General features: G+C 30.1%; 1 protein-coding gene across 2 annotated transcripts in view; it reads left to right on the top strand.

Annotated features, from left to right (window-relative positions):
- Positions 1 to 15722, top strand: part of trh (PAS domain-containing protein trachealess) — a 130604-nt gene that overhangs the window by 97909 nt on the left and 16973 nt on the right. For both annotated transcript variants that reach the window (XM_015515335.2, XM_015515336.2), the window contains one exon: positions 11648 to 11889. In XM_015515335.2, coding sequence (XP_015370821.1) covers positions 11648 to 11889 — 242 coding nt within the window. The remainder of the gene's footprint in view (positions 1 to 11647; positions 11890 to 15722) is intronic.

Below are 15722 nucleotides of genomic sequence, written 5' to 3' on the forward strand. Positions count from 1 at the left end.
CACCGTTCGTATTATAACAAGTGTTTATACTAATCGCTGTTGGTGCAGAACGGGTGCATCCCAGGGACGCCACATCATAAAATGTTAATAAAATATGTGTATGGTATTCTTATGTCATCAGATAATCGTTCCACGATTTGGTTATCTTTTCATTTATTCTTTTGTTCTATCCGGAAAACCAGAAGTATCATGTCATTTGAGGTGTGAAATATTTAGAACGAATATATTGTTGTATAGTCCATAGCAGTATAGGTGCCTATTACTTATATGTAGTTTCTTTTTGTGTGGTAGACGATTGTCGGATTAACGCATTGACACCCCTAGGCAATTCTTTTTCTTTTCTTGTCGATTTGCATTACTATTCATAATTATATTTTGTAGACATCATTTTCTTATGAAATATAATTATTTTAAATATACATAATATATAGTATTATGAAATTACTAGTAATCTCATTTAAGTTCCTCAATAATTTATTATAACTTTTAAAGAAATTTTTATAAAAACTACGCCATGAAGATATGATATTTAGTTAATAATTTACTTGAATAATCAGATATTCTCAAATCGTTTTTATATTTTCCACTGACTTATAAAATGAACGATTTAAAATAGAGACAAAATTTTTCATAGTACATACATATAAGCTATAATAGGAATTATTATCGTATGAAAAAATAGTTACTAAAACTATATATAATATTATAACGTATAATAAACAATGTAAATTTTAAAAAATTACAAACAAAATAAATAAATAAAAATAATTATCTAGTAAATATTAATTTTATATTAATTTGGCTTACTAAATAGTAAAAAGAAGAAATATTTATAATCATAATTATAAATGTTGTGAGTCGTGACTTAACAAGCTACCAATATAAAATAGCCTATAGGTGATTATCCCCATGTAGCATATTATTGCAAATATAATAACATAATATGTGCATTCGGCTTTCATATATCATCTTAAACCATAATAATACGTCGAATTCATCATAATATTAAAACTTTTAAATCCTTTTTCAACATTTCTAAGCTATTCGATCGAGACATTTCAGAGGAGTCAAAACGTTTAAGTATTGGTGTATTAGGTCTTATTTTTATTATCTGAAATTGCAGTTTGCCATTCCAAACTAAAGGCATATAATATGGTAAGGCGCCCTTTGGTGTTTTCTTTTTAATTTCCTGGATTGCTATTTAGTATTTATTATCGCCTGTTGATAATAGTTAGGAACACATACGAAACCTTACGGTCCAGCGCAGAACAAACGCCGAAGCGCATATGATCGTATCGGTTGCACCCGTATTTTAGCAGCTCATTTCCGTCTGCCTAGCCTATATACACATTATATTCCTATGGGACTTCAATACTGTTGCATTGCTGCTGACCAAATGCCTTTATTTCCGAGTTTTATGGTTGTGTGGCTGAAAAACATCGTAAATTCCCCTTTTTCTTACGCCGCCGTATACAAGTCGTATTTTTTTTCTTTAACGACCAACCCATTACCTGAGACCATGTCAATATTATCTGTGTGCAGCGAATGAAATATTTTTTCCGTTATCCATTTGAACTGTACATATAATTATAGTTAGTTCTAGTACCATTAACATTTTATCTGCAGTTTGTAATATTATTATAATTAGTAACCTAATATCACGTTTTATGCAATCAGTATAATATGTTATATACTTTATGCGCTCTTATGAGTTATGGTTAAAATAACTATTCTGTTACTGTAAAGTTATTATTTACTTAATAGTATAATGTATACATACCAAAGATTAAAAAGATCTAATACTTTATTAACATATCGCGTTAAAACATTGAGTTTAGACAAATTATAAATATATTTTTTTAGTTCATTAATCAACTCAATTATGATTTATAGATTTTAATCTTAAAATATTTTCAGTGTGTTGTAGTTCTGAGTATAACTATATAGTAATTTGATATAATATTAAAATGATACCTATGTATATTTATATGCCCCATTAAATTTATGAAATACTCATACATTCTGTTTAAATGTCTATTAAAAATATCATTGGACGGTCAGTTTTTTTTTATATAATGTGATGCCAAAAATGTATTTCTTGTTTTCATTGCATCATATTGCAATTAGAAATCAAATATAAATATTTGTATCCATTTTTGTGACGAGATATTCACGAGTGACGACTTCCAATTCACCACACCTTTTATTACATTATACAACTGGTATTATATAGGTATGTCGAGAAATGAAACCAATGCAACAATTAAATCATTTATTTCAACAATATTTAAATTTTATAACCTTATAATATTTATGTTTATGATCATCGAAACGTGAAACGACATAAGTTTTAAACTTGAAATCGAGTTGACAGAAACAACGAAAACTACCCTTTTAAACCCAGCGATTTTTCCTCCCTCTGGAGATACAATACAAACGACTATGGAACGGCTGATTAAAAATGTACCCACCATAAAGTTAGTTTTTACGAAGTGTTATTCCCCTTTCTTTTGCTCAACAATTGTAATTTGTAGAAATATTTTTTATATGCATATACGAGTATATATTAACACGTGCTAGAAGTAAGGTTTTAAACATCTTATTTGTACTTAAACAAATGACAAAAACCTGTATTAAATAATTAATATAATTTTTATGTTTAAATTGTCAGTCTAAATTTTAGAAAAAAAATTGATAAAATTATTTCAAAATTATTTTGAACTATTTAATAGTATACATTATGTGTTAGATATATTTTGAATTATGATAGACTTATATTTATAGATATCTATAAATCTATGGATCTTGTATATCATATATAGCTAGATACTGAATAACTCATTTATGATTTGTATACCATATTAGTTAGTTGTTATTAGTTGCATATATTGGTTGACTTTATTAGTTGCCTTTTTAAAAAATTGTATATTATTGTTAAATTTGACTGTTCTTAAAATTATCGTTATCTGATAAAAATTATAGTAGGTCCCTAAATTATATAATTAATATATTTATGTTATAAACACAGCTGTTGACCACTAATTAACTTCATGAGAAAAACATACATATATTTTAAGTTGTCTGGTAGTGTAGAACGATGATTGTGTACCCACCAGGTAGGATATAAGAGGCGATTAGTATATGTAACACATTTGCACAGTCCAATTTTACGCCACCACTGCAGGATATAATATAATATATATATATATATTATATATATATATACACATAATATTACTGTTAGGACTGTGCCGGGTAGGTCGTCATCGGTATATATACACGAAAACTGCAAACAACAACAACAAACACCTCCGTTGCGGTTACGTAAACATCACGATTTGCGAGTATATAGTAAATAATAATAATGTAAGAAGGAATAAAAATAGTCGAATCGATTAATTTCGTCCTAACCACGGCGAAACCTTCGGGGGCATCAGCTCTATGCGGCACCGGCTGGCCATTATCGCGCGTATAATATGTTACGTTATACAAGAGGTCAGTTATCGGACGGATACGTGATTCCGCGGTCACAGCGTATTATAGTCGGCACCAGCAGCCGCACGATCATGTCGCAGCCGACCCCTCTGGCGATGGGTCGCGGGTGGGTCGGCCACCGGTCGGGGGTGTAGTGTAGGACGCGCGTCACGCCGCCTTACTATATCGTCCACGAATACACGTGATGGTGCGTCTGCACGTACCTATAATATAGCCGCCCGAGCGATACTATACGCGTACCTATACGCACCGGTACGTGACCGCGGGCAGCAGCGGTGGTACACGCACGCACGTGATACCAGCTCCGACCGACCGTCCGACGTCGTCACCGTCGTCATCGTCAGCTGTGCCGCGTGCCAATCCTTGCACATGATAATATACGAAACGCACAATGACATGACGACGAGGACGACAACAAAGGTAATAATAATACAACACAAACACGTTCGACTTTAACGGTATATAATTTATATTCCGCAAAATGTATGTATACATATATATCAATCGGTACACACACACACGCTGGGTAATTGGTTGCTCACCGTTTTCTTTTCGTGTTTTTTTGATTACCACCTATTATATTATATTATTGTTAAGCCCATCCACCATCAAATATAACGTGACCATATATTATTATCATATTATATGATACGTAGTATCTATATTGATACGACTTTACATATATAACACAGTCTATATTGACTATATTACTATACTTAAATAAATATAGAGGTACCTGTTCTAGTCTTTGGACCACAGTATTATATTAACTACTGACCAAATTTATAACGATTAACTTTGAAAAATATTATATATGTAAATATTGTTGATATATACTATTAAATTACGAGTATTCCGGTCTCTTTAAAAGTAAGGCACACACCAGCTATATTTCTTACATGTCTTCATCATATGAATGTATATTATATTATAGTTGTATTAAAAGTTATATGTATAAACTGTGTATTAAAAATTATAATATTATTATTATTACATTTTTCTCTAAAATAAAAAAAAATCCACTGGGGCCTGGTGTAGCATGCTGGTTGGCCGCAGTCACTAACGTATTCTAGCCGACGTTGCTAGACCACGAATGGATCACTCGAGTATTTAGTCTTCGCCATATACACAAATCTGAACCATCCATATTCCATGTTTACCATACTTAAGCAAAAACGGATTAATATCCATACAGTTGATGCTTTAGTAAAAAAAATCTTATAATAAAATAAAATTTACAGTGTATCCACGAAAACAGGGCGATAAAGCCTAGAGAGTAATATAGGTAACTGAGCGTACCTTGTTTTGTATTGGTATATATTACATTAATTAATATTATTTTTCATAACATTTGTTTTAAACTATTTTTTATTATTTATATAAAATGTGCTATACCTATATATGGAATAAAATATAAATAGTTTCCGACTGCCGGAACTGCTATTGTCTTATTTTTAATATAGGTACTACAATATACCTATTTATTAAAAAATAAATGTAAAAGGCAGATGACATCTTTATATTTATATATGGGTATCTAACATATAGGTTTATGTACCTACTATGTTTTTTTATAAACAGGATTTTGAATAGTATTGAAGTAAATTTGAATGTAATATTTTATACCTGTATAAGATAAAGCACTTAAACTAAATCAATATCTTATATAAAAAACGCAAAATTATAATTTAAGCTGAATGCTGTGTGGACGAAGAGTGATAACATAAAATTGTCCAATGGGATTTTCTACACTAGAGAGGGTTTATAAAAGTTGCAAACACAGTCCCACGGGAAGTTCGATTTTCGTGGATGTCCAGTTTTCATAGGTCTCCGATGAATTGCAGGTAATAGACCTTCTTGCTGGCTTTTACTGCTTTCTCGTCATAAAAACTTGAAAGGGAGAAAAATGCATTTCTAGTTAAAATAACAAAAATCACGTACACAATTTTTCGCCTTGGAATCGATCTTACAACTTTATAACAACGCTGCTGTAAATTTACAGAATTTATTATGGAAATAATAATAATAATAATGATAAAGAATATGTATAATAGTGAATAGAGGATAATTCTAATATTTCTCTTATCCTTTCTATATCGATCGTTCTCTCTCTTATTTTATTGTTCAGAAAAGATTGATGATGGATTATTTAATCAAACACTCGGGTGGCGGCTTTCAGTCCAGGTCAAAGGCAACAAGACCCGGTAGCTGTTCTGGATTAACGCGGTCTTTCTCGCACTCTTTTAAAAATGTCGAACAAACAATAGAAATGAATGGAGAAAAAAATTTATGTCTACGAGTATAAAAAACAACGTTTCATGTGATCCGTAACGGAATGTTATTAATATAAAATGAGATCAACAGCCATTTGTATTTTACTTTGTATTCGAAAAAAAGAACAATAACAAAACAAAAAAAAAAACATTTTCAAACTACTAACATTCACTGTAATAATATATAATAATTTAAAATACTTTTTGCATAGTATTCTTATTTTATATTTTATTATTATATAAACGATTATAATAAAGTAAACTAGAAATAATAATAATAATATACCTATAATATATCTGACTATTAGTCAAAGAACTATATGTAACAGTTCAAGTATAGATAGTAAGAAAAAAAATGGTACGTCTATGATTGAATAACTAGAAAATGAGAGCATCATATTGAGCACAATTTTAAATTTATCTGTCCTAATAGTGAAAATAATATTTCATATACATAACTAATCAAATAAATTAGGTATGTGTTTAGAAATAAGGATTATTAATTTGGTTATGTATATCTATTGATAATATATGAATTTCATATACAGTCGAGTCTCGATAACTCGAATGTCAAGGGACATAATAATAAATTCGACTTATGTATTTTTCGAGTTATATTATAACTCGAATTTTTTAAAAATACGAAAAAATTCGAGTTAGACATTATTTTTTTTTTAAATTTGTTTATATTAGAAGTATTATATGTATATTTATAAACTATAATTAAAATTAAAAAATTAAATTTCAAAACTCATTTCCTTATTTATTAATTAAAAATTTATTAAAAGATTACATTTTAAAACACAAAATATGTAAATTTCTTACAATTATTTAGAAAAATAATTTGAAATAAGAGTTTGACGTTTGGGTTGTTTTAAAATCAAGTCTTCAATGTCCCCCCAAGTACTTGAAAAGTATTTCATCTGCACCTTCGGTTTTTTCAATGAATACTCTTAATTTATCAAGTGATGCTTTCGCTTCTTTTGTAGAGACAACTAATGGATATTCCTCCTCTTCATCTTCGTCTGAGTCGGATTTAGGAGTCGGTTGCACTGCGTCTACAATGTCTTGATCACTTAATACTCCAGTTGTATGTATCTTAGTAGTGTATCATTTGTACATTTGTGATTGTAAACTGGTTATTCTAACGATAAAATGTAAGAAATGACTTCGAGTTATCTATGCTCAACTATTTTTATATTTGACTTATCGCGACAAATATTGCATTGAGTGTATAGGCATTTCCTAGGGACAAAAAAAAAATTCGAGTTATCGAGACTCGACTGTATCATATACGTTATGCAATATGCATTAAAGCTAATTGGTATTGTCTTAAAATGTTTATTCAAGTACCTAATATTATAAAGTATAGTTTGAATTTAAATTGTTTAGAAATTGAAGTTTTACATTTTATCTGTACAGTTTCTAATAAATTTAAAACCACTTTAAAAATGCATCTGAATACGCCTGCAAGTTTATAGCAAGATTTCCAATAGGTATAATAATTATAGGTAAAACACTGATTAGCATTTCTTTTACAATTTTAATAACTATTATTCAAATACCTTAATTTGATTTGAGTGATGTTTGTTTGAACTTCTTTTTGAGTACTTACCTTATAATGGGTATTACATATTATATACAACGAAGCATTTATATATGGTTATCAATTTATGTCTTCAGTCATATTTTTTTGATGAATTGGTGTATTTGTGAAAAAGCGAATATTTAAATGGAATGTGACTGCCGGTCATTCGATACTTAAAAATATTTTTACACGCACGCATGTGCAGTGTGCACTGTGCACCCACTCAAAAACATACACACTCACAGAAATATATATAAGTCCGTCTGCAAAAGTGAAAATGTTTTTCGAAAGAGAACCGGTAACCTAATAAACACGGTGTGTGTGTTGGCGTGGGGTCCAAAGTGCCGAGTGGCCGCCGACACAGCTCTTACGGTCCCGCGGGAACTTCGCCGCCGCCTCTGGTCGGGCAATTTGGTCAATTTGCTTCGTAAAAGAAGAGAAGAAGAACACAAGTGGCTGGCGCGCGCCAAGGGGAAACCGTTGTCATTGATAATTCCTTCTTTTTTTCCTCTCTTTCTATTTTCTCACTACACCTTGTCCCCTCGCGTTCACCGAAACGCTAACGTTTTTATTTCCTCCACCGCCAATCAATGTGCACCAGATCGTATATGTGAGTGTATAGTGTATATGTGTGTATATATATATATATATATATACGGACGTTAACTTCGTTTGCCTTTGAAACGTGTACAAGGGCTGCCAATACGACAGCAAAATTATCGCGTAATTTCTCGGACACTGCTGCAGTAATCAACTGCAGCGCTATATATATATAATACATTATATAAGTGCATAACGATATACCTATAATATGTATTTCATTATCGCTGTGCCCGTCAAAATACACATCCAAAGTCCCAAACCTCAAATCATTATCGACTGTCAAGCTTATCACAACTCTGAGCCGCTCTTGAATATCGCTGTAAGACTAAATATATTAATTCATATATACATCCATCACGAGTAAAAATTCGTCACATATCAACAATACAAAATATATAAGAATTGATGATATATAAGTTATAAGTAGTATGGACTAACAATGACTAGAATATTTTACTGTCAATCTGTATTGTGCAGTACTTATCTCGTAATCATTATATGTATTATTACCTAATGTGATTTATAAATCTGTTAATTTATGTTTTAAATTATTTATTTAAAATCATAATTATTATTTTATTTTTGTAAAAAATGTCAAAGATCTTATATATTCATTCATAAAAATTCAATACTCATATTATACTATAATGTTTAATTTTACTTAAAGCACAGAATATGCATTATATCAGTTACATAATAATACCTATATAGGCTATAGGTATCCTAAATATATTTATATATATGTTACCGTAAATGCCCGATCACTATGGTAAATCTAGGTTTTACTAGTTAATGCTAGATTCTACTGTTTGTACTCAGTAAATGCTGAAATTCTTAATTTTATTCGGGCTTTAACTAAACACGTTGTGTACATCCTATACAAATACAAATACAAATTGACTTTAGTAAAAGCTGATCAATATACATACGACACACAACATTTAAACAATAAGCTGCGTAAAAATTAATATTATATATTATTAAAACAAACTACTTACGGTTATTTAAATTTTTATACAAAATAATAATGCATTTAAAAACAGAATTATTATTTATTTGTTCATAAAAATTAGTAATATTAGTTGGTTGTTAGAAATAATTATTTAAATGTATTTATTTTCACATGTTGTACTATTATGGCATTTTAAATGTATTTTTATTTTGTATAAAAATGTAAATAATTGTCATTAGTTTGTTTTAATAACATATAATTATAACTTTTACGCAGGTTATCGCTTAAATCTTTCGTGATGTATTGATGATCAGCTTTTAGTAAGTCAATTAGTATATCCTAGGATGTACACAACGTGTTTAGTAAACACCCGAATAAAATTAAGAATTTCAGCATTTACTGAGTACAAACAGTAAAACCTAGCATTAACTAGTAAAACCTAGGTTTACCAAGTGACCGGGCATTTATGGTAACATATATATACCTATATGACTAAGAGAAAACTTCGATTATTATTATGTTTAATTTAGAATTTTATGATGAATTTCAGGCTTATAATTTTTTTTTTTGTACAAGTTTATCTAATGCAAAGAAGTATTATGTTCCAATAATATTATAATATCATAATTTTAATCTAAATGTTCTTGTAATTGTTTTATGTTTAAATTTTTTCGTTTGTCTGTTACTCAATAATTTATATACGATAGTATAGTTCTCAGTTCTTACTTGTCAAGTACTGAAGTACCCGGTTATTATTAACGTGTATGAAATGCAATTTATTTAAAATATTAAAATATAAGTAACTAAAAAAAAAATTTAACTTTTTAACTTTCTATTAGGTAGGGTTCGATTACAATATCTAAATAATATCATGTTGTATTGTTGTGTTAATATACTTGATAACAACAATAACTTGTATTTATTGTTAGAATATATATATCCACAAGCTTATAAATATACCTAATATAAGAGGATGATATCCTAGGGTATATTTTTGATTAAATGTACAGTATATATATATTTTAATGTATGACTCGGATGCAATTGATTGTGTTGAGAGAGCAGTGTTGGGTCAAGTCACTCCCAAGGGAAATCGACAGATATCGGTGGACATTATTTTCCCCTTAAAAACAAACAGTCTTATTAATTTAAATCCGTCTTCTTCTAATAACTTCTGGGGTATTATATGTTATATATTTAATTGGTAACTGATGTAATGATTATATTAACCTAAAGTTATTTTCCCATCACACACTCGTTGTCGTGAAATTAAAAAAATGTTTATATCGTATCGTTAGTTCATTATTTATTATTATTTTTTAATGTGTCTTTGACAGTATTTTTTTCTCGATCGCTCTTGACACAATATGTTCTAAGCGGGAAATTTATTGCTCTTCTGACCAGGTTGTTAGTGAGAAAAATGATACGATCGGTGTAAAAAAAAGATAGCTTTTATAATCTAACAATTCATAATACCGAAAATGGTTGTGTCAGAATATTATATGAATGATCACAGTTATGAAAAAAAATGCATACCTACCTATTGTCGTCTACACAATAAAATGGTATTTCGAGCAACAGGCATGGCTCATAAATATTGAGTATATTGACGACTGTCCCCTATCGTATTTAGATCGTCTATTGCATCAGCAGCGTAAAATACTCCAGTATCAGCCAACCATATTTAGAAGTGGTAAAAAATTAATTCGAAAAATGCATAACCATAAATTTATGATTTACGGTTTTTATGAAAATTAAAAAACTTCATTCGACATCAAATAATTTATTCTGGGTTATTCGAATATCAATATATTATATATAATTATTTGATAAAGTAATTGATTAAAATGAGTTCAATGTGCTAGATTAGTACTTATTGTGTTATAATAGTGATATTATTCAATTATTATCGTATCATGTTGAGATTCAAATTTCAGATTTAATTCAAATATACAAATTAATGAAAATACTATCAACAAAAATAGTAAAATAAATCTTCTCTAGAAAACTCATTGATATCCTTATATAAATAAATATATTACAATGTAATAGTCTACAATTATTACTATAATTTAATACCTATATCAATTGTATAGAGACAATGGAATACTATGCGAATTGGCAATTCGAAAATTTGCGAAGGTCAAATCACGCTTTCTCGCACTCAGACGTTATACCAAAGGTTTCTATACAGTATATATACATGATACACATTGCATTTGGCAACGACTTCTCGCCATCTCATCGTTCTATAATGTGCAACAATGACAACGAAACAATAATATGTATAAGCTTAATGATACAACATATACGATCGAAAAACCGGTAAATTTGAATTGTTGACAAATCCGGAGAAGAGTAATAATAGTTGGCCGGCGCACAGTGTGTGCGATATGATGTACGACGCATGTGACTCGAATATAACGCTCGGGGGTTCGTCCGTCTATTCCGTACATGGACTCGTCCGGTTACTTGATCAATATTATTGACGAAGACGACTACGTGTGCATGGTTTGATAATTAAAAACGAACTCTCGACGGCTTACGCATTTTAATCGTCAGATTTATAATAATATGTTTCAGCAACAAGTTCCATTAAATTTATTATTCCCATTAATCGATATTATGTGTGAATATAATATACTTCTTATAAGACTTATCGACTATCTATGGTTTTTAATTTTAATTTGTTTTTTATTTATTATTATTATTATTTATTTTTTTTTTTTGTTTTAGAATACTCGAGTTGAGAAAAGAAAAAAGTCGAGACGCAGCTAGGTCGAGACGGGGCAAAGAGAACTACGAGTTTTACGAACTGGCCAAAATGCTTCCATTGCCTGCAGCAATTACGTCGCAGTTGGATAAAGCGTCCATCATACGGCTGACAATATCGTACCTAAAACTGAGAGATTTCTCAGGCCATGGTGACCCACCATGGACTAGGGACGGTCCGCAGTCTGCATCCAAAACCCTAAAAGGTAAAGCAGTACACATTTTACTTAGCTAAATAGTAAATGACGTTTTAGTGAGAAATAATTATTATGTCATTAATAATAGCAGTGCAGTTACAATTAGTTGGATATTTTATTGCTTATTATATAATTTCAATCAGTCTGAAAAAAAGTCCTTGCAGATAGTTTGATGGATAATAGATGATTTTTAATGAATTTAAAACATTCTATGTACCAGGCTATAAAAAGTAACGTTTCTTTTTAATATAGTTTATTTTTCGTGGGGTTGATGTCTGCACTTGTCGTGGACGTTGCTTTTGACAATCACTAATTTGACGAATTCAGTTGAATTGCGCCGACGACCGCGCGTATTGTAAAATGCGTTTTTTCTTCCGGGTGCGCGAGTACAGTTTTTTCGGGGGTTGGAATAAAGAAGACAAAAATAACTTTTACACTTGACCGCCATTCAATTAAAGGGCAGATCTGTTTGAAATTTAAGAAAAGGGACTAAACGTATAATTTTTAGCATTTTTCGTTATTTGGTAAAAATATGATAATGTGTTCTTTACACAGTTTCAAATTATACGATGCAATTTATAAATGCCCATATTATTTCTTCGTATAAGTTGTATGTGAGTATAGATATTGAAAAAAAATATAACATTAATTTCTCAAGACATTATTTTATATATTAGGTTTATCATTACCGAACGAATACTATTTTGTATTTTTAAGTAAATAAATTCAAACCATGAACAAAAACATGCAAATTTTATCTTATTTACATTTTGTTGCGCTACTTATAATAATAGGTATATTTATAAATAAACCTAATAAATAATTTTCTAACCAAATTATTACTTCTACAGAAGAGTTTACATATTGACCAATGATTTAAGTAAATACATAATATTATAGGTATGCTTTGAAATTAGAATTTGAGATGATAGGTATATAGAAAATTAAATTTTAAATTTCCATAAAACATGAATAAACAAGACGTGTGTACTAATAATCTTCTTTTAAAATATATTGATAACAAATATTTTATATTAACTTTTTTAAATGTACTTTATTGTTCATAATTATTAATCATCTATAACGCATGCCCAAGTAACCGCTATGTTCGTAGACTTTTGGTACCTAGGGAACTAACAAGGTTTATTCAAGTCTTTTGAAATTCTTCTTATTTTTAAAATGTTTAAGACACAATTCAACTTTTGAGTAGTTGAGTACACTTTTTTGACACGTTTTTCGTTTAATGATCCTGCAGTCTACCATGACAAACTTAGTTTAGGTATATACCTACCTCTTTAATTTTTGTATGGGGCGATGAGATGACCACACTATGACCACCGCGCGTACAAATGTCAATCAAAACATTACCAGTCTGCCGCCTGGTGTAATTTGATTTCGCGTTTAAATGCACTCGTCGAACGGTCAAGTAAATTCGTTTATTCTACCCAACGTTTATCGAATTACCAATTGTCGAGTGTCCGTCGGGACTATATAGCCCGCGGGTGACAGCAGTCTTTTCGTCAGTGTAGATTGTGCATGTTAGGTACACGAGTGTGATGTGGTTTTGCGCACAACATGTGTTACCTATACGTTTAGTGTGGCCAGTGTGGGTGAACAATTTCTGAACTTTAAAAATACCTAATTTTTAATTCAATGATTATTTTCCCATCTTTTAAAGCTTTATCCAAGTATATATTTACTATGAGAAGGATACAATAATTACTTATTAGAAAAACATAATTTTAGTAATTTGCAAAATTCTGCAGTTCAATTCTATATTATTATGTAATTATTACAAGCGAAAATGTGAAGTGCGTTATTGTAGGATGAACAGATTTATAACATCAATAATAATCAATAATCATAATTTAGTGAATATTGATAACATATAATATAATATTTTAATATTTTCCGGTTCGTTTGATCAGCCGCAGGCACTGCACGAACGATTGACTCCGCGTACATATTGTACAGTTTCCTGACTTCCAATGATAATAATAGTAATATAACAGTAATAGTAACAATAATAATAATAATAATAATAACATTGGTATGTACGTATGTTGTGGGTGCGCGCGCACACAATACGGATCTAACTAGCTAAACGTTGCACCGCCAATATTACGTGTATAAAAGAGGGTGACGGCGGCCGATTTAGTTAAAGGCGGCGGCGGTGATGTTATTAGATTAACAAGGAGGCACCCACAGCCGACATCCCCGTGACGGCGTGCGCAACTTATACACAAGCACACGCACACCACCCACACGCACACCCACACAAAACCCATACACACGAGCACGATGAAATTTGCGTATATTATAAACGAACACTTTGTCACGAGCCAATTTGCATACGTAAGAGGCGCGAGCGCGTAATAGGTTTTGTGACGGAAGAGGGCGATGGGCGTGGTCAATACTCGAAAATCATTGAGCGCACCTCAACAATATAATATTATTAATAATAATAATTTATATTCACTGTTTAATTATTATTGCATTGCAATTGCTCGTTACGATGCTCATCTATCCGCCCGCTCGCGTGCCCGACGGCGACATTGCATTTAAAAGCGCCCGTGTATTATAATAATAGGTACTGTAACGATTGACCCGCAGCGATACACAGACGCGCTGATTTTTCTACCCCTACAAAATTGAAAATATTACATTATGAGTATTTTTTTCACAAATAATATTATATTATTATTATTTTAGTTGACATCATATTTCTATATATTGTTATATAATTTAATGACTGCCGAAGAAGCCCGAACATGTTCCGCCTCATGGAACTGACCCGTTTAAGTCACATGACCTGTGTTCGATTAGACCTCGTCAAATGAGTATCCAAAAATATATATGAATCTATATAATAACTATCAATTATTTATATGTCTTTCTCTGCTTCACGCACAAAAATGTGACATTTTCTAATACCTATTACGTTTCATTTATCATATATGGTTACATTGTCTAATCCATAATATAGTCAAGTGCATGTTTTGAATTTTTGATTCGTAGATATTTGTATTAAATTTTATGTGTATAATCTTCTCATATTATTTTAAATTTTAAACATATTTTTTTATTAAAGTAGATCATAAAAAAACACATTATTATAGCGTTAAGGTTACGCAATTATTTCTTATGTTCCCTCTAAACGATAATATCCAATACAAGCTAGGTATTGCAATTTTATTATGTGGAATCAAATGTTTAGTGTTTTAAGTATGGTAGTTATAAAATTAATTGTGACACGACGCATCTATTCTGCATATCCAATAAGGAAAAATTATATTTTCTATCCTCGTAGACAGCAGATTCCGATTTTTAGTTATAATGGTGCATTAAAACGACTAAAACAATTAAAATCTTTAAAATTTTAAAAATAATACAACATTTTTAGCGAATTACAAACATAGAATAATTTAGCTTATATCGTAATTAAATAATACTGTACCTACCGCTATGTATGTCGGTACAAATACAAATTGTAGTTATACTTTATTGAATTGTCCATGTTAATCAACTCATTTTAAATACTGATTATTTTTTACTTCCTAGGTACTTGGTTTTGTTTTATTATTTGTTATTTTCATATTTTACTTAGGTTATATCCAAGAGTATCATGAAATATTCTCTGCTTTAATATTTAATATACCAGTTTGATAGTGACAAAACCCAGCGTCTATAATATATTATATATAAAGTAATTGTTATATAAAGATAATATTGTATATATAAAGTAATTCGGAGCTTTCTTGTTCGGTGACACAATAGGAGAGTGGCATGTAAAAAAAATAAAAAAACAGAGGGACAAGGACGAAGAATCTAAAAGAACAAGA

Source organism: Diuraphis noxia, unplaced genomic scaffold (genome assembly GCF_037042655.1).
Source record: "Diuraphis noxia isolate RWA-SAM2 unplaced genomic scaffold, SU_Dnox_SAM2 contig0002, whole genome shotgun sequence".
NCBI classification, from domain to species: Eukaryota; Metazoa; Arthropoda; class Insecta; order Hemiptera; family Aphididae; genus Diuraphis; species Diuraphis noxia.